The sequence below is a fragment of the Myodes glareolus genome, chromosome 1 (assembly GCF_982192425.1).
Source record: "Myodes glareolus chromosome 1, mMyoGla1.1, whole genome shotgun sequence".
Lineage (NCBI taxonomy): Eukaryota > Metazoa > Chordata > Mammalia > Rodentia > Cricetidae > Myodes > Myodes glareolus.
In genome coordinates, this window is record NC_142026.1 from 65,939,604 (window position 1) to 65,965,561 (window position 25,958).

General features: G+C 40.3%; 1 protein-coding gene across 1 annotated transcript; it reads right to left on the reverse strand.

Moving 5' to 3' along the window:
- Positions 1-8,374: 8,374 nt before the first annotated feature.
- Positions 8,375-16,100, reverse strand: LOC146895973 (pregnancy-specific glycoprotein 22-like). Its single transcript, XM_085692997.1, has 5 exons — positions 16,037-16,100; positions 14,385-14,744; positions 11,167-11,526; positions 9,685-10,044; positions 8,375-8,646 (listed from the first exon to the last, which is right to left on the reverse strand). The coding sequence occupies exons 1-5, from the start codon at positions 16,098-16,100 to the stop codon at positions 8,375-8,377; spliced, it is 1,416 nt and encodes a 471-aa protein (XP_085549123.1).
- Between the last annotated feature and the right edge of the window lie 9,858 nt (positions 16,101-25,958).

The window sequence follows — 25,958 nt, forward strand, 5'->3', positions numbered from 1 at the left end:
AATCTCATAAGAGTATTGAGATTTGTTTCTTCCCCTCAGGACAAGCTGTGAATTAATTTCTATATCTACACAAAAACCAAGTCTTTGTCCCTATTGATGCCAAACACAATGTACTAGACAAGGAAGATACAGGATTAGTAGTTACATTTTAGATAAAGAGACTTTTGTAGGATTACTGGGGTTTCCCATTTCCCATTGATAAGTCAAGAGTTTTATGCGTATTGGTCAGTTGATGTGTGGCATGAGATGTAGAGGTTTGCCCCTAGATGGAAATGACTATCTGAGGGGACATGATTGGAACATTCAAACTATCTGGAGCAAATAATAAAACCACATGTAATGTCAGCATTGGGAAGGGAAAATTTTTGTATAGAGAAGACAATAGTGTGGTGATATTTTTTATACTATAACATATAATGCTTGCATGAAGATCAGAGTGCAGACTAATCCAATAGTTATCCCTAGAGGCCAGGCATTGGTGGCATATATCTTTAATCCCAGCACTTGGGAGACAAAGGCAGATAGATCTCTGTGATTTCAAGACCACCTTGTGCTACATGAGATAAAAGAGAAACAGAGATCACACAAAGGTGATTCCAGCACTTAGTATCACATTTCTTTAATCCCAGCACTAGAGGGGTGGTGACAGGAGTGATGTGGCTGGGCAGAGATAATAATATAAGGCAGGAGGACACAGGATCTCATGCAGTCTGAGGATTTATAGAGATGGATGCAGTCTGAGGCAGTCTAAGGATTTGTAGACACAGGATCACCCCTTTGGTGATCATTGGTAGAAGTAAGAACTCTAGTGACTGGCCACTCTGCTTCTCTGATCCTTTGGCTTTCACTCTCTATCAGCTGACTCTGAGATTTTATTAAGACCAATTAGAATTTATGCTACACAATAGCAACTTTTTGACTTACAGTATAACCTTAGATAAGGAGTTCCCAACCCCAGATTATGGTAGAAGATTTCTTATGTAGCATGCACAATCACCTGATCCATTAAGAGTTAAATGTATAATGTATACCCACTGTGTAATCATGAGTGCACTGAGCTGAGTCTGAGATATCCCCTGTCTCCATCACCCTGAGTCTCTCTAGGCAGAAGTCCTTCCACCCCATTGTACCTCTTGGGCCTTGCTATATGTGCTTGGTCTAGACCAGGGCAACTTGCTCAGCCAAGTCATCTGTGTAATGGGTGAGTGTCACAAATCCAAGAGGTACTGAGTATCCCACCTCCAGACTTCTATATAGAGGCAGTTATAGTCATGAAGCAATAGAAATTACTCCCAGGCAGCATTCAGGTTGAATGGGTCACTTCAGGTGGCAGATAGTCATTGCCAGATTGCATACTAATGGAGTCCTTTGTGAGTTGTGACACTGAATAAGTGAGAGTACAGTAGCCCTCTGCAGGTTCAGCCTATCACCTTTTGCAGACATTGACCATTTTACACCCACAGGTAGCTTGTATTCTTTTTTTTAAATTTTATTAAATTATAAAAGTTTCCATTTCCGCCCCTCCTCCCAACACCCTCCCACTCCCCCCACTCCCTCTCCTCCTCCCTCTCCATCCCTAAGAGCAGTCAAGGTTTCCTGCCCTGTGGGAAGTTCAAGTTCCTCCCGCCTCCCTCCAGGTCCAGGAAGGTGAGTGTCCAGACAGACTTGATCTGCAAAATCCAGTATATGCAGAGGAAACAAGTCCCAGTGTCATTGTCAATGGCTTTTCAGAAAGACTACGGGCCAGCCACATTCAGAGAATCCGGCCACATTCAGAGAATCTGGTTGGATTGCATCCTCGTTCAGTCCCAGTCCAACTGGCCTTGGTAAACTCTCATTAGATCCGTCCCCTTGTATCAGTGGGTGATCGCATCCCTCACAGTCCTTATTTCCTTTCTCATTTTCTTTGTCCTTCTGCTCCTCATTTGGACCTTGGGGGGTTCAGTACGGTGCCATCATTAACCTCCATGAGGTTAGAATGGCCAGTTTTGGTATTGGCCTCAGGCAGCAGTGCTGTGCATACACTGTACAGAAGATGCCTCCTCTGGAATCACTCATCTTTGCAAAGACCTTTTAGTAATCAGCATTGAACTTTTTAAACCGTATGTCAATACTTTGTAAGTCAGACATTGGAAATAGTACATAAAACATTTCCTAAATCTGTAAGTTACTATTACATGGATGACATTTTGCTATCTGATTTAAACACAGATACTTTTAAAGAAGTAAAGACAGTTTTGCAAAAATTAGGATTACAAATTACTCTTGGAAAAAATACAGAGAGGAGATTCTGTCCATTTCCTAGGTTATAGAATAGGTTTACATAAAATTAGAACTCAAAAGTCAAAAATTAGGAGAAACTGGTTTCAGAGTCTTTTTTTATTATTTTTTCCATTCAAAAATTTACACTTCCTCCCCTCCCATTCCCCTCCTGTTCTCCCACTCCTCCTACCTCTTCTTCCCTCCTTAAGAGAGGGCATGGTATCCTGCCCTGTGACAAGTCCAAGGCCCTCTTCCCTCCATCCAGGCCTAGGAAGGTGTGTATCCAAATAGACTAGGGTTCCCAAAAAACAGTATATGCAGTAGAAACAGATCCTAGTGCCATTATCGATGGCTTCTCATTCTGTCCCCATTGGCAGCCACATTCAGAGTCCGGTTTGATCACATGCTCATTCAGTTCCATACCAGTTGGATTGGGTGAACTCCCATTAGGTTAGGTATACTGTCTCAGTGAGTAGACCAATCCCTCACGGTCTTGACTTCATTGGTCATCTTCTCCCTCCTTCTGCACTCCAAACAGACCTTGGGAGCTCAATCCTTTACTCTAATGAGGAACTCTGTCTCTAAACTCACAGTGGTTCCAAACAAAAACTTCACTGATTTTTACAAATATTGACTTTATCTATAAATAGAATGATACCAAATTCAGAAGCTAGATGAATAATAATTGAATGTCTGCCTTTTAAAAAGTGATAATTCACAATGTAAAAGTATAATTAGGCCTTTAAAAGCAAGACCAATACTCATAGATGAATGAATATGAGATATAGTCAATATTGAATCTTATACCCATGATGATGCTTGGATAGGAGATGTGATTTTCAGAGGCTTGAAGAAAAATAAAATATTAGGTGTTTTAATTGTGACTAACAAGGTCACATAGCAAAGAACTGTAGACATGGAATTTCTAGAAACAATGTTTCTTCAAGAATAATCAAAACAGAAGGCTGTTGCAAGGAGAGGGTTGTTTGTTTGTCCTGACTGTCCAGAACCAAAATAATCACACTGAAACTATATTAATTAAAACACTGCTTGGCCCATGAGCTCTAACTTATTGGCTGTAGCATGAGGGCCGGCTTGTTGGGGTTACCGTCCCGCCCGGTACCCCAACAGCCAGCAAATCCCAAAGAGAAATTACACACAGGACTCCATAAGGTTATAAACTGATAGGCTCATTAGGTCAGGCTACTTATTAGTCCTTGTAACTTATATTAATCCATTATCATTATCTATGTTAGTCATAATGGCTCAGTACCTTTTCCAGCTGGGCAGCTTACATGTTACCTCTTCGGTGGTCTGCGCAGGAGTGGCTGAGGAACCTTTCTCCTCCCTAGCCTTATCCTATTCTCATTACTCCGCCTCTACTTCCTGTCTTGTTGACCCGCCTATACTTCCTGCCTGACCAATCAGCGTTTTATTAAAATACATGATTGATAGAATACAGATAATTCTCCTGCACCAATTGGCTAACTCTTACATCTTAGTTTAACCCATTTCTACTAATCTGTGTATTGTCACATGGCAGTGGCTTACCAGTTAAGTTTCAGCAGCATGATTTACTCTGGCAGCAGATCCATAGTGTCTCTGACTCTATCCTTCTTCCTCCCATCCAACAGTTCCATCTTCCCTGCCTACCTAAGTTTTGTCCTATCAACAGGCCAAGACAGTTCCTTTATTAACCAATGAAAGCAACACATAGACAGAAGGAACTTCTATACCAGAAGGCCCTTGACTTCTGGAGTGTGCAGAAGTAGCATCAAAGGCCAACATAGGAACAATGAATGCAGATCAACAAGGAACAGACAAAGCAACCCTTTAACTGTGAAACAACTTGGGAGGCCTCTTAAAAATTTGATTCAATTGTTCCCTATCACTGTGGGGAAATCTCTTTCCCAATGCAGTTAAAGGAACTAATGACTATTATTTAAAAAAGACATACTGCTGATGATCAAACAGTTTTAGATAACAAAATAAAAATTTCACAAGAAACCATAAAGCAAATATTATAAAGATTAGATAAGCATAAGAAAAACCTCTTGATTAGAAGAGGTGATGGTTCATCAAAGAAGGTGATCATTCAATCTAGACTAACTTATAAAACTGGAAAATGCTTTCATTTGACCAAATGTAACTTGCCAAAAGGAAACCTTCCCCTAAGTTAGGGTTGGGCCAGGTTTTGTTTTTGTCTTACCAGGAGAATGAAGGCATCCTGATAAGAAATATAAAGATCACTGGACAAATGAGACCTCTGCAGAAAAGGGATGAATCATCCAAAGAGAATGTCCTTGGAGAAAGAGTGAATTGGCCTATTGGTATCTCACATTTCCAATATTATAAAATGTCATAAATCTTTCCAAATATTTGGTTCTACTGTTATCTACAGACACATAAGTAAATAATCTTTTTTGTTTGTTTTTCCAGGCAGGGTTTCTTTGTGTAACAGTCCTGGCTGTCCTCAAGCAAGCTCTCATAGACCAAGTTGGCCTCGAACTCACAAAGATCTGCCTGCCTCTGACTCCCAAGTGCTGGGATTAAAGTTGTACACCATAAGCACCCAGCCATAAATGATCTTTTGTTAAGTCCAAGTTCAATTTAAAATTAAAGCTGGCTTTAGATTTGTAGTGTGGCTTTCTTCCTCTCTAAACCTAAACATGCTTTATAAAGTAAAATACAAAATCTCTGTTTTATGTCAGAAGAGCCAGCTGATATTAGACAGAAGAAAAACCAAAAATAAGGGCTATTTATTTTTACTAATCTCATAATACTTTGGTTTTGTTTTATCTATTGAAAACTTTTCTTGAGGTATAAATATTATCTCAAAATTTGTAAGATTAGTATATATATTTGTGTGTTTATACATCCAATTATATACATATATATTAAACTTTTATCTTGATATTAGTGGTCCTGCTGGATACTAACTAATTCTAGAAAAAAAGCATAATATAGCTTCCTGTAAATGATTTCTGATTTGAGTCTCTTAAAAGGTAACTAGGAATTAAGATTTTGTACTCTGTTTGTTCATAACAAATTATGGTTCTTTAACCTCTTTGAGATCTGCTGTATATGACATTTAGAATGTTTAAGTCTTATGTAGTGAACAGTGACCTTGCCTAACAACAACCTTTGAAGTCTCTGAAAAGAGGATGGGACCCTGCAACAATTCCACCAGGACTATGATAATGCCACTAAGCTGACAAATGCCAACCAAAGATCAGCTTTGGACTGCAAACTGTTCAGGACAATTTCAGGTTGGCTAGCTGAGATGGTCCAGGTTCGCAGACTGTTTATTATAGGACTTGAGGTAAGCCTTGTACTTTCCAATTATACAAAAACTGGAAAACAATTGATACAGCTAGCTCTCCCAGATCTTGATAAATATCCCAGTTTTTTTCATTGTCCCCTAAAGATTCCATAATCCCTAAACAACAGAAAGTAATTTTAATAGCAAGACACCCACATTCTCAAGAGGTGGGGTGGGTAATTTTCGGTCACTCAATGGGTTATGGATATTTGTCATCATTTAGGGAGGTTGGTTCCAATTTACTATTAGTAATTATTGGGCAAAATGATTGAACAAATGTGATAGAGTCAAAGATATTGCTCTGAAAAGAAAAAAATATAGAAATTATAGAATACAGGGGCAGATATTGAATTGATTCTGAGTAAGGGGGATATACACATGAAAGGATAAAAGGGTAAATTTTTGAATCTACTTCTTCACCAAAAATAACAGCTACTAGTCTTAACTATTTTTCACTGGTAAGGATTGCTTTTATTTTAATAAAAAATTGAGGTTATTTTTGTCATACTCAATATATGCTTTTTTTCTCTTCTTTAATATATTGTTGTGTATTGATTCAAATATGAGGTTATTTTTATTGGAAAATAGAGAACATGCCTTTCTACTCTTGTTAAAGTTATTGTACCTATATAGCTCATTTAAAAATGTCATGAAAATTTTGAGTACTTGAATGCTATTATTACAAACTATTTATGATAATAAAGAAATGCAGGCAAGTAGTTAGTCACCTACTGTAGTCAAACTTCTAGTTACACTAGGTATGTTTTAACAGTCAAACAAATATATGTTAGATAGATTGGTGATCTTCAAACACTTCAGAGATCTATACAATATGGCATTTCAGATGTTTTAATAACACATAGTTCTTTTTTAAGACATGTGTGCTCTGGCAACACTAATCTACTTCAGAGAAGATGATGGACATCAGAGAAACTTCAAGTGGAGTTTTCTTTTGGGGGGCAAAAGTTAACCAGTAGGAGAAAATTACCTTTGCCTTTACCACTGACAGTTTGTTTTCCAAATAGGACAAGGAGGACACAAAGAAAGTGACTGTCAAACTTTGCCAATGCAAAGTCGGACATCCCTTCATAACATCCTACTTCACAGAAAAGGCTATCAAATATTTTAGGCCTGTAGGCAAAATATAAATGCTTCAATGTTATACAAGAACCTTGGGTGACTTCCAGGAAGCCAGCTGTTTCTGTCACTTTTCACATTTTTGAAAGTTGCTTGCTTGTATTCTTTTTTACTCAGTTAATATTATTTCCTTCTCAGGTCTCTGATGGAGTTGAAGTTGTAGTTACATTTTTCCTTGTTAACAATTTCAGAAAAGAAATTCACACAAGATGTACAAAATGTATAAGACTGAGAAATATAAAAATTAGTTTTGGGTTTATAATACAAGCTAAGATAAAAAGTTAATTAGTATAATACATTGAACTCACCTATATAGAATAGACAATGGAGTATTTTCTCTGAATTTGTCAAATGAATCCTTAATGTAATTATTGCCTGTGTATATTTGTATATGGATATTTTACTTATTTTATATAGTTTTTTTCTGCTATTTAAAACTCTCCCTTATTATTTAGAATAATGGGAGAAATTTGTAACATATTGTTTGTTTTGACAAATAAAGCAACTGATGGGAGCAGATGCAGAGACAGAAAGCCAAACACTTGGTATCTGCACAGAGGACAGATTTTAGGTATCAGGGGGTTCAAGGGCATAATAAAAATATGGAACACAGAATGAATAGTAGGGATTATAGAGAATTACAGAGTCTAAAGTGACAAACATAGAACCTATATGGGTCTGAACTCAATTCTCTTCATATAAGTTATTGTAATGTATCTGGGTATTATTGTGAAAGTCCTAAAAGTGGGATTGGGAAAGATCTCTGATCATTTTACTTGCCCTTGAGACCTTTGTCTTCACCCAGCACTGGTATGAGGGATTGTGGTAAGTCTACTATAACTTGTCACGTCATGTATTGTTAACATCCCTGGGGGCTGCTCACTTACTGATGGAAAAGTAAAGAGTAGATCTGAGGGAGAGGGGATGTGGGGGTTAGTGAGGAGTGGAGGGAGGGGAAATTGTGGTCTGGATGAATACCTGAGGGGAGAATATAAGTGGAAGAAATACATATTAAAATAACCATGTGTAAGTTCCCTCTGTGAATGCCACTCTCATAATGAAAGTAGCATGATCTGTCCTTATGTGAAGGACTTTATATTTGTACATCAAACAAACTGTAGATCAAATCTATTTAGAAACCAGCTATGTCAATAATGAAGCATGGACAAAGCCTTCTCCTGTCACTCTTCCTCACTTTACATGGATGACTGATGTGCTGGCAGCATTCAACTTAGTTAAATTAGTGAATCAGTTAAACACTGAATGTATTTTACCATATGAGAAGATGATTTTCTCTATTCAAATATTCCACCATTTCTACAGGAGATTCAGAGCACCAAAATTTTGTCAGCTCCTGAAATTAGTACCTATGAATTCTGACAGTTGCCTATATTTGATTCAAAACCTAAAGTTTTAACTTTTTTCGTTTCTTTTTACTATACTGGTGTCTTTATTTTCCTTTGGAGACAGCATCTCATTTTAAATCTTGTACACATATGCATCCCACTATTATAGATATGAGTCACCTTGCTGGCTATACTTGACTGATAACTGACAATTTCACCATAAACCTTTTCTCCATTTATTCCCCCAGTGATGAAGATAGAAATTCTGGAATTATGTTATAGAATGGAAGGAGAGGTCAGTCATTCATTATCGAAACAAGACAGGGAGACTGGTCTTTGAACTAACTCGGTTGAAGACTTCACATCTATACTCTCCAAAATTCTCCATCCGAACAGGATATATTCTGAGTCCACATTTTGTTGGGGACAGAGTCATTCTTCTTGAGAGCCGCAGAGGTCGGTTATTGAAGATCCAACGGATGGAGATAGCAGTGTCAGGTGAAACACAGGTGAAGATCACAGATCTGTGTGATGAGACTACGCCGTTAGTGATCCGCACGAAGGGCTGTGCCACATACTCTGTGTTGAAAGAGAGGAGAGTAACAAATGATAGTAGCCCAGAGAGTTCAACCAGACCGGTCTCTCCTTAGTTCATTCTTAATAAATAAAATAAATAAAAACTCTTCAGGGTGGCAGAGTTTGGAGCTGTGACTGTAAACATATCTTGTGTTTTGAATCTGCCACCCAGGGACTCAGTGACCCTGATTCAGTCACTGTTTCCTTTGTCACTGTAATAGGACACACAGTATATTATCATCGCTGTGTCTATGAATTAAGCTAAGTTATGAGCAATGGTCTGACATTGGGAGGGGAGCTACTCACATAAGCAGCATCTGTTATTATTTACCTGAAGGAGAAAACTCCCTAGGCTGGACCCATGAGGAAAAGGAACAATTCGGAGGAGTTGTATCCTCTGTTTCTTCCTTTGGTGCCTTGACCTTCCTGTGAAGTCTCATAAACCCATCAAACAATAGGCTAATGGTCAAGACACCTGTCTACTAAGCCTCATGAGAAGAAAACACACAGGTGACCTACCTAACTGTAACTGTCATGGCAGTACACTAATGGTTTGACACTCTTAAGGGATTTATAGAGTAGTAAAGACTTCTTCCCTGAAATCTCTAACAGGAAATCAGAACTGACAGTGTCAAAAATCTCCCCAGTTTAACCTAGAGTGCAGTCAGGGGCAAAGTTTTGGAGTCATGGCTTCCTGGGGCTCTCTGTGAGGACCCCATAGCTTTTTTATCCATTGTCTGCCTGAGTCTCAGAGTCTCTCTTGAGGCTATGTGCATGGTGAGAGTCACAAGAATATGCATTGACACTGAAATCTTAGTGCGGAGTTATCCAGAATACATTCTTCTCTGTACATGGAAAGACAGGTAAGGGATTCTAACCTATTGTTTGTTTACCCAGTGTATGTCCTGGGGTAAGTGCCTAAACCCTATTGTGAGAACACAATGCTGCCAGGAAGAGAGCAAGAACAGCTGTCCTGACAGCTTGGTGTATGAATTAAGATAACCCATGCCCCGCAACTAGAAGCCATAGAGAGTCACTTACTGTTTACATGGAATTGCACATATGCTTTTTCAATTTTGAAATCACTTTTCAAAATCTCTAGTGTGTACATTCCTGCATCTTCTTCAGTGACATTCTGGAGCAGCAAGGATCCATTGTCATACACCAGCTCTCTTCCAGTATATTGATCTCCCCAGGTGACTGTATTCAAGATTTGGCTGCATTCAACAATTTCATAATATGGAACCCTATATACTGCCCTGTACCAGGTAAAGGATTGCATATCTTCTGGAAGATTATGAACTTGGAGAAGAACATTTTCCCCTTCCTTAGCATACAGAGGCATTGATTGGATCATGAGTTGAGAAGAGGTGAGAGGGTTACAGCATGGAGAAAGGGAGCCTGGAAGGGAAAAGAGAAAAAAGCTGTCACATGGGGATTATTGTGTGTGGCGAAAAGATGGTGACCTCCATTTTGAGCAGATGGGTTTGTTACTCAGTCAACAAATGCAGGTGTGGGTGTGTCTATACCACCTAATGAAGGTCAGCAACATGACCTGCTCCATTCCATTTCTGCCCCCAAACCGTCATTTCCTCATCTTAGAACTCTCCCCTCAGGTATCTTCAGGGCTGTTCCCTCACTGCTCCCAGTCAGACACTGCACACTGAGGGTTAATATGATGACTTCCATAAACTCATCATCACTGAGATGTTTACATTATAGTTTTTTTCAGTTTCCTTTGTGGTTACACTCAACCCTTAATGTCACACTATAGATGCTATTGCTTCTCTGCCTGCCAGCCCTCAGGACTGGGTCTGGATGGAATCTGGGAGAAGGCTGATCTTCAAGGCAGGCTCAGGCATTCAAAAGGCTTGGGTACTACTTGTCACAAGCAAGAGTCACTTTTTAAAGACAAAGCCTTAATTGAAAATTCCACCACCAGTTCAACCTGTGGGCAAAACTATAGTACATTTTTTAGAATGGGGATTAATATGAAAGCTTTGAGACCACTGAAGGAAGTGGTGCAAGAGTGCAAGTTGAGCAAGTCACGAGGAACAAGTCAGTAAGCAATATTCCTCCATGGTATCTCTACCAGTTCCTGGATTTTAATTATGACATTCTCCAAATGGAGATAACACATGCCCTATTTTGACATTAATAACCTTAAATCATTGTTTCCTATCAGTTCTGACAGGAAGTAAAAGTAAAGTACTGGGAAAAGTGCTGCATTTGGTCACTTTATTCTGCCTTGGAAAGATGACAGGGTTCAGAACTCTCCAGTCTAGAACCCTACAAGACTGGACTGGCTCTGACATTTTATGGTAAGTTATTTTCCATTATGGTCTTCCTTGATGCAGGTGAATCTGATCTATGGCCATTTGTCTCTACCAAGTTTGCCCTGCACTAAGTGCCCAAACTTCCACATAGGAATACTTTGCAGAGGGAAATTAGGCTAGGCCAGCAATGACAGTTCAGAATGTGTAAGCCCCACCCAACACCAAACAATCACAGAGAACCACTTACTGTTCACCAGGAGTTGCACGTGTGCTTCTTCACTTTTCATATCTGCACACTGGATTCGTAAAGCATACAATCCAATGTCATTCTTAGTGACATTGCGTAGCACCAAGGATCCATCACTGTTCACTGTCTCTCTGCCAGTGTTTGCAGGCCCCATCACACTTGATCTTGTGTCTAATGTGTATCGGGCAACCTCATGGTCCCTGAACACAGATATTCCTTTGAACCAAACAAAACCTTGAAAATTCTCTGGAAGATTGTGAATAAATAGACGAACATTTTCCCCTTCAGCAACAATGGGTGGCACTGATTCAATAGTAGGCTGAGCCGAGACAGGAGCACGTCCACAGTTCCAAAGGAAAGCTAGAAAGGAAAAGAGAGATCCATCTAAATTGGAACTTTCGTATTTAACTAAGATGAGGCCCGGTGTCCTGAGCAGCTATGTCCATTTCTTAGTCTAGTTTTGTGGGTGAGTGTCTCCCTGTCCTACTTGGTGATGGTAAACTCACAGTCTTCCTTTTTTTATATGTCCCCATACTTGTGATTTCCAATGTATGACTCCTTATCTTCAGTTGTCAACATTGTTCCAGTTCACGACCAACAGACTCCTGCTGACATGTACAGTGGATGGTATTGAGGTGATGCATGCCCATCCTCATCCCCTACAGACCCTGTATCTTCACTCTCTGACTTTTGTTGTTATGTTCCTCATGTGGTTGCAGCCAACACCTGAACTTAATTTTATAGCTTTCTTTGCTTCAAGTCCACTTGAAATGGGGCATCATAAGAACTATCTTCTATTTCTTAGAAAAAACTGCCTTGAAAAAAAACAGATACATGGAAAAACTGAATGAATTAATGATGTCTGGGAAACCTGTATGCCCATGGATTTATTTAAGAAGCTGAGAGGATTAGGGAAAGAGTATTGGATCATTCCATTTGCTTTGATTTTTTACACTTGTTTGCAAATTATACTTGTGTGTAAGTAGTGTAAAGGCTAGTGTAGTGTGTGTGGGTGGGTCCACGATACAGTGTTTAGATGGAGGTCAGTGGACTTCTACTCATTGGTCTCAGCTTGTCAGTCAATAAAACAAATTCCTATATCCATTGATCCACATCAGTGAGCCACACCAGCTTGATTATTTTACTTGGGATATCAAGCTGAGAGTATCAGTCTTCATAATACTCTACTCATGCTTACAAAATTTGTGTAAGAACAATGTACCCCACCCTGAAAGGTTAATATTCAATGAGAGCATCCTAATAAGGAGCCTCCCACCCATTCTGTGTCCTCTTCCCTACAAACAAGGAGATTCCTCTTATGTATGCGTGCCAATCAGGAGGCTCCAGACAGAATACCAGTTCTCTCCTATCACACACTGACAACTCCTGCTCTTCTCATAAGTGAAAAGAATCCCCTGAGATGTGGTGAAGTGGAGGAGAACAGAGGGGGCCTCCATTGCCTTAGTAAGATGATCTGTCATTCTGAGGTACTTTTGCCCCAGCACAGCTCCAATCTCTGATGTCCTTCGCCCATCTGAGCTGAACCTCTTCCTAGGAAGGATAACCTCCCAGAGTCTGGTGGACTATAGGTATATTTGTGTTCAAAATACTGCTCTGTATTTCCAGTCTCAGTGCTGCCTCAAGTTCCTTTCCCATCTTCTCTTTATGCTTCTGTCCTATAGAACACAAAGTGAGAGTCAAGGGTAATGAACTTCCCTGTGATGAGATAATAATAGTTGACCCTGGAACTGCATTCTGCTTTGTCCTGACTTAGGTTAGTCAGCACTGGGAAGGGAAAGACTGCACAACTGTGTGACACAAAACTCAGCCGGGCATCCAGTCAGACCTGTGTTTTCAATGCTCTGGAAACATGGAATTTGCTCCCAGTAGGAAGGTGAAAAAGTTGTCTTTGAGGCTCCAAAGGACCAGGTATGTAATGTGTCAGGAAAAGAACAAATCTTTTATCATTAGAGTCACCATAAGACTGGGTTCTGACTGAGGTCAAAGGCCCAAGATGTGACAGGAGTCTCATATCTTGGGTGTGTAAGAGGAGGTGGCCTGATTCCTAGAAAAAGGTTGTGAGCTCTTTTATCCTGTAAGACTTTCAAGACCGTAATACTACTTTCTCTGTTGTTGAGTAATGTAATGGGTCTACACATGTGCTCCATAGTCTTTTGAGAGGCCTTGAACCTTTACCTAGTTGATTCCCCTTGGATACCATGAATTTTCCAAAGGAAACACATAAAGTGGGAAACAGAAAATGATCTCTGGCAGTGTAGCAGACACATTAAGGAATCAGTAAGTCTGAGAATGCTTTGACCAGGATTTCTAGGTATGTAAAATCAGGGTGGTACAAGGTTACTAGTTAACTTCCTGGTTCAGACAAGTACTTTTCTGCCATTTCATTCTGTGCCCTGATAACATTCCTGGTGATCACCAGGGGGACAACTGTTCATGTCTGGGAAGCTGTCAAATCACCATAGCCTGTAATCATTTACCTGCACAAGAGAATTTCCCAAGTGGGACCCAGAGGAGGAGCTCTTGTCAGAACATCTTTTATACTTGGTCTGGTTCCTAATAGACCATGACCTTCCTGTGAAATCTCATATGCTGCCAACAAGACAGTGAGTTAATGGCTTGGATACTTATTGAGCTAGATTCCCCTGCTGACTCTCTGAAGAAGATGGTCAAGGGATGTACACCAATCAAGTCTCTCATGACAGAGTACTGTGTGATTCCACATATAACAAGAGTTTACTAAAGAGTACTATTCCCTGCCATCAGGAAGTCAAAAATCCACCACTTATAAAATGCTTCTCATGGACACCTGGAGTTCAGTGTAGGACAGAGTTCTGGAGGTGGGGCATCCTGATGCTCACATCTCCGTAAAGAGATCATGTATTCCATAATCAGGCACAATGTTGATTCCCTTGGAGTCTTTCTTAAGGAAACATTCCTAGTTAGAACCACTAGAGACTAGACAGAGGCTGATATCCTTGGCATGTTACCCACTACATATCTACCTGTGTTCTAGGTGAAGTCAAATGAAGGATTAAAATCTATTGCTATTATTCTAAACCATATCTGTCCTGCACTAAATGCTCAAACCCCAATACAGGGTCACAATGCACAGAGAATGTAGGTACAGACCACAGTCCTGTGTGTGCCCAGTGAAGTAAACCTCACCCAGTTCACAGAGTTTCCAGCAAATCACTTACCTTGCACATGGAGGTAGGTGGATGTGGTTGCTACAACTCTTCCTCGTCTATTATAGGCTCGAAAGGTGTAAAATCCTGTGTCCTTTAGGGTGAGTTTTTCAATCAACAAGGATCCATTGTGATATATTGTCTCTCTGCCACTGTGCACAGGCCCTGTAGCACTTACATTTTTGTGCAGTGCATATAATGCAATTCCTTGTTTCATATCTGTTAGCCCCTTGAACCAGGCTAAGGCTAAAAGATTCTCTGGCAGAGTGTTGACAAGGATAAGGACGTTATCTCCTTCAGCCACTAGGGGTGGCACTGATTCAGTCGACAGTTGAGCAGTAGTGGGGAGATGCCAGAAGGAGAAAAGGAAGGCTAGAAAGGAATTGAAAAAAACCACCAATATTAAAGAGGTGTGACCATCACTCAGTTTTGCTGTGTGGGTAGGTTGTGTCCACCCTCCTTTGCAGGCATGAGCAACATGACTTCCATTCACTTAGAGCCTCTGAGTGTGTCATTACTTCTTAGAATTTTTCTGTTCAAGTGTCTACCTGGTTCTCCAGTCAGTGTACCAAATCCCTCCTTATAGAGCATTTGGAGTGAGGAGCAACGTCTCTCTGAACTCCTCTTCTTGAGAGTCCTTACTTTCTGAATTTTTTTTTGTTCCCTTTGTGAGCCCTACCAACCCATGGTTTCATTTTTTCTATTTACTGACATCATGTCCACGAGAACTAGGGAATTCTGTGTTTGTCTGGTTTTTGGTTTTGTTTTGGTTGGGTTTTGGTTTTGTTTTGTTTTTTTTCAGACAGGGTTTCTCTGTGTAGCTTTGGCTGTCCTGGAACTTGTTCTATATAGCCAGACTGGCCTTGAACTCACATAGATCACCTGTCTCTGCCTCCAAGTGCTAGGATCAAAGGCTTGTGCCACCACTGCCTGGAACAACCAGGGATTATGACTCAGGGTAAGTCTAACCTTTTTGTCTGGTTCAGTTCCTGGAAAAGACTCAGACACAAGTGAATAAAGGCAAAAACGGAAGGAGGAAATGCATCTTCATGGATTTCTCTTCTTAGTTCCTAGGTTTGGAGCTAACTTATGACAATAATTACATAATTATATTTAAGTGTGAAATAAATGACTTTAGATTTGCTTATATAAATATATGTGTGTAGTTGTGAAGGCTGGTGTCTCCTTGTGCACATATGAAGATATATGCCACAAATCTCTGTGGGATGTATGTGTCAGGGAATGCAGGTGGGTGCTTGCCACAGCACCTATGTTGAGGGTAGAGTAGAGCCTGCAGGATTCAGTTCTTTCCATGTACTGTGTGGGAACTGAGGTTTGGCTTCAGGTTATCTTATTTTCCCAAACTGAGACATCTTGCTAACCTTCCCGTTTGATTTCATTTGAAGGGTCATGATTGGGTAAAGCTGTCTACATAACATTGTAGCTAATATAATTTGCCGCGAATATGGATTGTTTGAGCCCTTTCCCTTATCACCATCACCTCTTGTCCTCTGAGAGCTTCAGGCTGCTGAGCGTCTGTCTGTCCCTCACTGTACTTTATGCAAACACAAGCCTTGAAACTCATCTTAGTTTCCTGTTTTCTTCAGGAGACTCCAGACTCCTTAGTTCCCCTTCCCACACATTCAGGGAGTGGGTACCCTTACCTGTGAGCAGAAGCCCCTGCCAGTGGTTGCATCCCTTGCAGAGAAGCACAAAGAACCCCTCCATCAATCTTCTCATTTGCTGTCCTCTGAGAAGAAGAACCTCAGTTTCAATATAAAGCTCAGGCTCTAATGTTCCTCCTTTCTGGCTGAGATCTTTCTCGGGCAATAGCACTTCCCAGAATACAGTGGGCTTTCAGTCCAAGACACTTCTCAATCCCTTCCACTCTCAGTGCTGTCCCACACTCATCTTGACTTCCCTTTATAGTTCTTCTCCAAGCAGCATATTGAGCAACAAGGCTGATAAACATCCCCATGCCCTCAGAGAACTACAGCTTATCCCAAGGCTGACACCTGCTGTGTTCTAGCCTTGCATCTGTCAGTACCAATGAAGGAGCCTCCACCATGTCTATGTGTCCTTGTGACATAGAAACACAACTGAACCCTCAGTCTACCCTGCGTTCTCTATGATTTGGCAAGGTGGAATTTATTTAATCCTCGCTGTAATGTCTCTGATGGCCAGAAAGAGGCCAGCTGAGTGATAACTAGGAATGCAGCTCAATCCTTTAGCACTAATGTCACCAGTCAAATTAGTGATCAATGAGAGAGGCCCAGGAGAAGTTGTGTGAGGAGTTCCATCTATTCAGTGTTGGGGAAGAGGTGACTTGTGCATTCTTGAAAGGATTGTGTGCTCCATATTCCTATGAAGAGTTTCAAGGCTACATTCTAACATTATGTACTGGGTATACAAGTGTCCTCTTCTATATTCTGAGTCATAATCTCATCTTCCCCTATGAGAGAGGTGAGGAGAGAGGTGACCTTCATGGTTCCCATGCATAAAGGTGTCCTCAGTCCAAGGAAGAAGCTCTTAGGACAGAGCAGGGTCTATGGAAGGAATTCGGGGTTTAGTAGGGACAGAAATGAAAAGCAGTATACTCAGGGGAACCACTTTTGGAATATTGAGAATATTACATTTTTATCACTCCATGAAGATCACTGGGAGAACTGCAGTCCCATGTCTAGGGTTACAGCAAACCTGGTCAAGAAGCCAACTGTGAACCTCACTGATGTATTCAACACAGGTGGGTTGCAGTGCCTGTCATTCTGATTACTGGGCCCTTTAGCATTCATAATTCCTTGTACTGTAGGAAGAGTATAGACAGGGATCCATATTTGTTCTGGGAAGGCCCACACTGAAGTTGGAAGTAGTGTGAATCCAGAGGAAGAGCATTCTCTAAAAGAGCTTTGTGCTCAGGAAATTTCAGAGAAAATTATTAGGATATTTATCGATATTAAAGGGCAGGAAACAGCTGGACATGGTGGTAAATGCCTTTAATGCAGAGCTTTCATGAGGCAGAGAAAGTTGAATCTCTTAGATCTAGGCCAGCATGGTATATGGAGCAAGTTCCAGGATAGTTGGGATTACACAGAGATATTCTGTCTGGGGGAAAGAAAGAGAGAGAGAGAGAGAGAGAGAGAGAGAGAGAGAGAGAGAGAGAGAGAGAGAGAGAGAGAGAGAGAGAAAGAGAGAGAGAAAGAGAGACACTAATATAGGATATTTCACATGCATTTTCTGCCCAATAACTGTTGTCTAAATCCTACCTTCTCTTTGTACAGAGGGTGCAGAGGGGGTTTGCTTTTGAGTACAACTCACATTGTTTCAAATAGAAGTATCTTTCCACTACATTGTTTCATGTTTATTTCTCTTGGTGTGATAAAAAAACACCCTGAAAAGGGGAAGTTTAGGAGAAAGAGTACAGTCCATTTCCCTTCTGGGACTGGGTTATATGGCAACACTGAAGGAAAGTGACGGGAGAAAGCATGTTGCTTAATGGCTCATTTGCAGGCTCGCACACTGGTTCACACTTAGCTAGCTTTCTTATATAACCAAAGACCATCTGCTTAGAAATGATGCTGCCCATAGTGGTTTGGGTCCTCATGTATCAATTAAGACAATCATTCACAAAAATGCACAGCCTTACCTGACTAGGTTGATTGAGACTCTGTTCTCTTTTTCATTGATGTTATTTCTTCTGTTTGTTTATTCATTTATTCTTGCATCTTGACCACACTATCCCCTCCCTCCTCTCCTCTCAGTCCTTCTGCCCACTTCACCATTTCCGTTGATCCACCAGTCTGATTTTATGAGAAGATGATACAGCTTATTTTTTACTATGGTTCTATAGTAGATCTTGAAATCAGGTAAGGTGATAGCTCCAGAAGTTCCTTTATTATAAAGTATTCCTTTAGTTATCCTGTTTTTTTGTTGTTGTTTTGTTTTTCCATGTGATGTTGAGTGTTATTCTTTTGAAGTCTGTGATGAATTGTGTTAGAATTTTGATGGGAATTGCATGGAACCTGTAGATTGCTTTTGGTAAGATGTACATGTTTACTATATTAATCCTATGTACCCAAGAGCATAGGAGATATTTTCATTTTCTAATATCTTCCCCAATTTCTTCTTTCAAATATTTGGAGTTCTTGTTATAAAGGTCTTTCACTTGCTTGGTATCTTAGGGTTTCTATTGCTGTAAAGAGAAACCATGATTAAGGCTGCTCTTATAAAGGAATATATTTAATTGGGGTACCTCACTTACAGTTTCAGGGATTCAATCCATTATCATCACGGTGGAGATCATGGTGGCATGCACACAGATATGTGGCTTGAGAGTTAGTTAATAGTCCTACATAGTCCTTCTAAGTTTCACTGATTCTTTATATTGTTTATACTTTTTTCTTTGCTTCTATTTTATTGATTTATCCCTCAGTTTGATTATTTCATACTGTCATGTACTCATCTTGAGTGTTTGCTTCTTTTCATTCTAGAGCTTTCAGGTGTACTTTTATGTCACTAGGATGATATCCCATTAATTTCTTTATGAAAACATTTAGTGCAATGAACTTTCCTCCTAATACCACTTTGTGTCCCAAAGCTTTGGATATGTTCTGCACCCAATTTTATTGAATTCTCTAAATTCTTTAACTTCTTTCTTATTTTTTCCTTGACTCAGTGGTAATCTCATGGAGAGTTGTTCAGTTTCAATTAGTTTATTGACTTTCTGTTGTTTCTGTTGTTGTTGAAATTCAGCTTTAATCCATAATGATCTGACAAAAAACAGGAGATTATTTCAATTTTCTTGTGTCTTTTGAGACTTGCTTTGGTGACCAAGTATATGACCAGTTTTGGATAATATTCCATGAGGTTCTGAGAAAAAAAATATATTCTTTTGTGTTTGGGTGCAGTGTTCTGTGGATAGCTGTTAAGTCCATTGTAGTCATAATGTCTGTTAGTTCCTTTGTTTCTCTATTTATTTTCTGTCTGGACTACATGTCCATTGGAGAGAGTGGAGTCATGAAGACTCCCACTAGTAGTACATGGGGTTCAGTTTGTGATCTAATCTTTAGTACTGTTACTTTTATAAATGTGGATGCTTTTGTATTGGGTGCATAAATGTTAGAAATTGAGAGATTATCTTGATGGGTTTATTCTCTTGAAAGACCACATTAAGGGTCTTAACCATATGGAGACCCTTGCACAAGAACCGAGTCCGAGCCAATGGATGCAAAAGCAAGAGGCAATTTTTTTTTATTGCTCACATAGGGCCTATGGGTGCTGCAGTCACCTGGAGAACTGAGCACCCCAGGCTGGGTTGTGGGGCAGATTATATAGGGAAGGGGCAGGCAGAAGCGAGCATACAAAAGCGAATGCATAGTTACAGGGGTCTCATAGGTCAATTTTAATGAGGCCATGAGGTCATGTCTAAGACAGCTGTCAGTGTTCTGCTAGGTGCCTGACAGTTGGGGACTTTCCATTCCTCCCCCTTAATCTTGTTCATGTGAGTGGCATAACTCTTGGTGTCAAACCACAGGCATCCTGTTATAAAGACTTGACAATAACGTCTGTGCCTTTGTTATGAGCCCCAAGACCTTGTTATGAGCCCCCAGTGTTTGGTTCAAGACTTGCTTATAATGGCGTTACAGCAGCTAAACAGCCAGACGGGGGTCTTTCACTCTGATGAATATGAAATGGCCTTCTCTATCTTAATTGATTAATTTTGGTGCGGCAGGGTGTCTCTATTCTTCTTCCTAGTGTGGTCTTCACTTTTTCTTCTTCCTTTTCTTCCTCTTCCTCCTGCTCCCCCTTCTGTTCTTCTTGTGATTGATGTGTCCTGTTCCTAAACAACAGAAGTCAGCCAGAATATAAACAGGGCCCAATAGCAGTGCAGTTGATAATATGGGAGTGCATACTCCATGGGACAGGTCTTTGGAAACAGAATCTAGTAAGTGGTGTATTTCAGTTGGCTCATAGGTAATTCATCTGTTCTTCTAAATAGTCTGTGCCTCAAGACTTTATTTCTTCTAAGGTGATTTTGGACAGTCTCAGCATGATAATTAATTCTAACTAGGATACTGTTTCAAACTGTTAAGTCCCCCTCCTCCATGGGGAGATTCCACAAAAAGTTCTGCATTCTTCAAATGAATGGCCATCTTTGTTTGACATGGTCATCACAGTTGTTTGTGTCCAATCAGAGCCAGAACACAGCTCAAGGACATCCTGAGTGTTACTTTTCCCACTTCTTAGATACTGATCTCAGGGACACTGAGAAGCCTACAACAGACATTGGGGAGAGTTAAGGAAAGAACATCAATAAAACATAAGTTTCATCCTGAAACAGGACATTACTACCAAGCACATGAATTTTCTGTCTCTTTTGGCCCCACTGGAATCAAAGCAGAACCAATTACCACATGAGACAAGGCAGAATTCAGGAGCATTTGGGGGAAAGGAACATGAGCACAGATCAAAGTTCTGGGTGTTCTTTCTGGGTTACAGAGATCATGAGAGAAAATGGGGGTAACAAGATTGCATGAGTTAGTTACAGAAATAAAAATCTAGTTAACCATAAGTAAACTCTGCCTGAGAAGGTTCTCCCTCTTGGGAGAACCCTCCAATTTACATTCCAATACCAGTCTGAGGGAACCAAGAGAAATCATAGATTCAAGTAGAGGAGGAAGAATTGTAGATCAATTCTCACAAGATGATAGGATTTTTTTTGTGACCATAACAAAAGCTGGGAATTAATTTCTATATCTATCCATGAAATCAAGGCTTTACTCAAAACTCGATGGTGTCATTTCAGGAATCCATGTCCCAAGCCTTGTAATTTTTTTTCACTTTAGGCCTATATATGCCAATGACAGAGTTCTAGGCAAGGGAGATAAAGAAGCTACAAGTATTATTAATGATGTTGGGGATAAAGAGTTCTTAATAGGCTATCTAGGGCTCTCCATTGACAAGCCAAGAGTACTGTAATGGTAGGTGAGACACAACATGCAGAAAAAGTTTAGGTTTGACTTTATAAACAAATGATTAGCTGAAAGGAATATTATCAGATCATCTGAACAATATGGAGCAAACCAAATAAAGCTACATGTGATACCTGCAAAGAAACAGGAAAACCCTTGTGTATACAAGGTTCTAGTATCGATCTGTTTTACTCCCTATGTTGAGTAGTTCCCAATTAGAGCTCAGGTGCAGATTACTAGAAGAGGATTCATGCAGCATACATAAACCCTTGATCTATCACTAGCCCAACACACAAAAAAACCCACTTGACTCTCATGTGTGTACTGAACCTGAATCTGAGATGTCCTCTATGTCCATCTCCATGAGCCAGTCAAGGAAGGGAAAGTCCCTCCAGCTCAGTCTAGCTCAGTGATGGGCATAGCTGCTTGGGCTTAAGCAGGATTCCCTGGCCAACCTAGGTATCTGTGTGGTGACTCGGTGTTACTATCCAAGAGTCACCAATCTTCCAAGCACTAGCTCTCTGTATGTAGCCAGTTATGGTAAGAAGAAAACAGAATATTATGCATAAGTAATATTCAGGCTGAATGGGTCTCCTCAGGTGGCAGTCAATCATTTCCAGATTATACACTCAAAGAGTACTGTGTTATTTATGACATTGAATACGTGAGAGTACAGTTTCCCTCTGAGAGTTTCAGCCTGTTACCTTGTGAGAGACTTTGACAATTTACCACCCACATATAGGTTATATTCTGACACTCACATGCATTTTCTAAGACTACTGTTCTCAACCTCCATGAATTGTTGTTTGCAATAGTTGCCGTGGGAGCAGAGTTGTGCAGATAACAGAAAGAAGATGGTACTCTGTGGGACTTATGACCTTTGCAAAGGCCTCTTTCAACCAGTGTTGGTCTTTCTTACATCTACCCCCGATACTTGTCCTTAGAAGACAAGGCAGAAGATGACTCACAGTTATATGCTGGTGGACCTTAGTACTCCTGTTATTGTGGGTCTTCTCTGCTGTGTGGAAGAAACATTCTTTGTTATTTGTGATCTGAGCTGCAGAGCTTGATGATACACTTAGGATCTGGAATCAGATGTCTGTTGTCTCTTTTGGACCTCACTAATTCACTGCTTACCTTGCACCAAGGAGTGTTGTGTCCCTCCTGCTGTACTGATATCTACTTCTGGGCCTGGGCCAGTGACCTCCAAGGTATTAATGTTTAAAGAAGTCCTACAGATGGGATATAATAAGACTTCTTAATTAGCTTTCCCTCACAAATAGTCCTCAGCACTTTTGTGTACAGAAATCGCACATGATCATGAGTATACCTGCTATTCAGCTAAATAAACAGACTGAATCATAACATGGACCAGTCTTCTGAGGTGTTGATATTGACTTAGGTGAGGCATGGATCCCAGAATTCAAAGGATGAATCACAGAATGATCTATGAGAGGGAAGACTATGGGTTAAAAGGGAACTTGAAACAGAATCATTGTCTTGGCTTGTAATGCTCTGTTTTCCACAGTTAAAAATTGTAGCAAGATATTTTCTGGAATGCTGGTTGTTGTTTTCTTTCTTTTCTTCTTTCTCAATTTCTTACATTTCAGGTGTATAGTTATTTTTACTGTATATATCTGTGGAGCACAGATGCCCACAGATATATATATATATATATATATATATATATATATATATATATATATATATATATATATGTCCAATGCTCCCAGAAGCCAGAAGAGAGCATTGGATAACCTAGAAATGGGGTTATGAGATGTCATAGGTGTTCTGAAAAACTCTACAAGAGCAATTAGAGTTCTAAACCACTGAGCCATCTCTCCAACACTCCCAGATGAATGTTTTCAGAGACAGATCTGACTATAACTGTGACTGGAGGGGACAGGTGTTTTAGGCAGATCTGGATTAAAAATTTAGGGCTCTAACTTTCTCTATATGACACCACTGTTACTAGTACCCAGGATTTAAGGCCAATTTCTGAAAACATTAGTTACTCTAAAGAATACAATAAGTTATGATAAGAGACAACTATTATTGTGTTTGAAATCAGTGACTGCCTGACCAAACAGATGCCTGTGTCAGATGCATGATCTATTGGAAGGGTCAACGCAAAGCCATATTCTTTGCCTTTCTGGAGTAATGAGCATGGCATGAGAGAAATTAAATGTCCAGTATGTGAGCTGTGAAGTCCTGGAATTTGAAGAAATCCTGCACCAGTGGGTAGTTTAGTTCTAGAATAAAATCTAACTCTCCATTTGTTTTCACTTCATAGGGAAGACATCTCCAGAAGCTGCCAAGAGTCAGTATTAGCATCTGTGAAACAGCTACTTCTGCTCACATACACCTGAGAAGACCTCAGGAGGAAGACACCAGATATGTGCTTGTACACAGACATCCTGTCTGTCATCCAAGGCCTGTGAGACAGATGTATACACTGTGGTTTCTGTGTCTCTTTTCCAGTGATAGCACACATTGCTTATGAATGTTGCCAAGGTATGAGTGACCTCAGGTATGAACACAGGCCCGACAGTGGGGCAGGACAGCTCTCCAGATCAGCATCATCTGTTGCTACTTGCCTACAGGACATATTTGGCTAGACTTAATTCCTGAAGACATGCAGTCACCAGGCGGACTTATGACCTTTGTCCCTCCGCTAGGACTTCCTGATTTTCCTGTAAAGTGTCATAAGTCCATCAGAACAGTTGGCTAAGGGCCTGGGCATTGGAGTAGCAGAGCTTTCCATGCTGAGTCTCAGAAAAAAATGCCCGGGTGATTAGTGGATACAGAGAGGTTGTGCATAGTCCCCATGGAGCTGGAGTTAGGTAACCTTGGGAAGCCTCTTCACATAGATTCTGAGAACTAGACTCAGGTTCTCTGGAAGAGCAGAATGTCATATCTTCAACCTCCCTTTCTCATTCTCTTCTTTTCTCTCCTTGTGGTTCTAGTCAGCTCCTGAATTCACCTTCTAAACACCTGCCTGCCTTCTGACCCACTGCAGTTAGGGCTTTGGGATGACAGAGTGCCCTTTCTGCTTTGGAATATTCCAGTACCTGGAAATGGCTCAGACACCTGTGAATGAATGAATGAATCAATCAATCAATCAATGATGAATGATATTACAAGGACACTGATTTGAAGGAATCTCATGTTGGTAGATAACAAAATAAAATAATGCCACAGTTTATTTCTAACTTACAGTTACTCATGTATTTTTAGATATGTGTATGAGAGATAAAGAGGACATGTGTGTTTATTTATGTATATATCAGTGTATAGATGAGAAAATGCTATTGCACTTTTATTTAGGTTAGATGACATGAGGAAATTGATTTTCTCCTTCTACCAATTTGGATCTAGGAATTGAAACTGGCATGACACTCTTGGCAGGATGTGCTTTTACAGACTGGACTACCCTTCTCTGATTTTTATTTAGAGGGTGTACACTGCCATTGTTGGGAACAACAGTCTTTAGACAATAATGGCCAATGATAATAAAATTTGAATAGAAAATTATCTGCTTTCCCCAACCCTTAAGGCTTCTTATTGCTGAACACTTGTCCCTCTCTACCCTCTCCCTTTGTGATAAAGAACAAACCCCAAGTACCCTCTTAAGCACCTATCTCAGAAAAGCCCAGCTATACTCTGAGTTCTTATCCAATGTCAAGCCACAGTCTCTACAACTTTGTGTTAGGACACAGGTTTGCAACTGTAGCCCAGATTCCCACATCCTTAGTCAGGCCACATCTCCTGCAGCTCCTCTAGGACAAAGAGTGTAGGGACTGTCTGTGGTGTGACCTGACAACTCTCAGTGTACAATACCTGGCTCCTCCATGATATTTGTCACAAACACTACACTAACGTAAACACATGGTATGTAAGTTATCTCTGTCCCTATAAGGTTATAGAAGATCCAGAACTGTCCTTTGTGTGAGGAATCTAAAGACAGTTCAGCAATGTTGAGCAGAAATGAAGAGCGCTCTTAGAAGTGGCTTCTTGACCTCGCTAAATAATCTGTCTCGTGGCAACTATTTATTTCCTATTCTCTCACTTTCCCTTGCTCTCTAGATAGAAATGTGTTTAAGCAATTGGCAAACAGTATTGCAATTGGATTTGGACTCCACATGTAGTGGGTGGACAGTCTAAAGGCCTAACCAATTCACAGCCCAGACAGTCTCTCATCCCTGCTCCCTTGGTTTGCTCTTACCCAAGCACTTTTTTAAAAAACCCCTGCCACAGCAGAGCTAACTTCATGCAGCGACTTGGAAATTTCCCAAGCCCATGAACATCTCCTCCCCCACTGCCACATTCCTTGCTGAGTGGCATCTCTTGTGTAACTTACAGTTTGTGCTCCCTGTCTGTGAATTCTGGGATTCTGTTCCATGTATGAAATTTATTTAATTGCTTTAATTTGTCAAGCAAAGCATATGTCTCAGTATTTAACAAGTACCAAGGCAGGAGACTAAATCAGCTCAGGACTGTTCATGTTGCCACTGGTTGCATCGCTGCTAGTCACAACTCTGCAACCATGACACCCACTGGACAAAAAAGATTATTACACCTAAAACAATTTACCAGATCTCATAACCAGCAATTAATA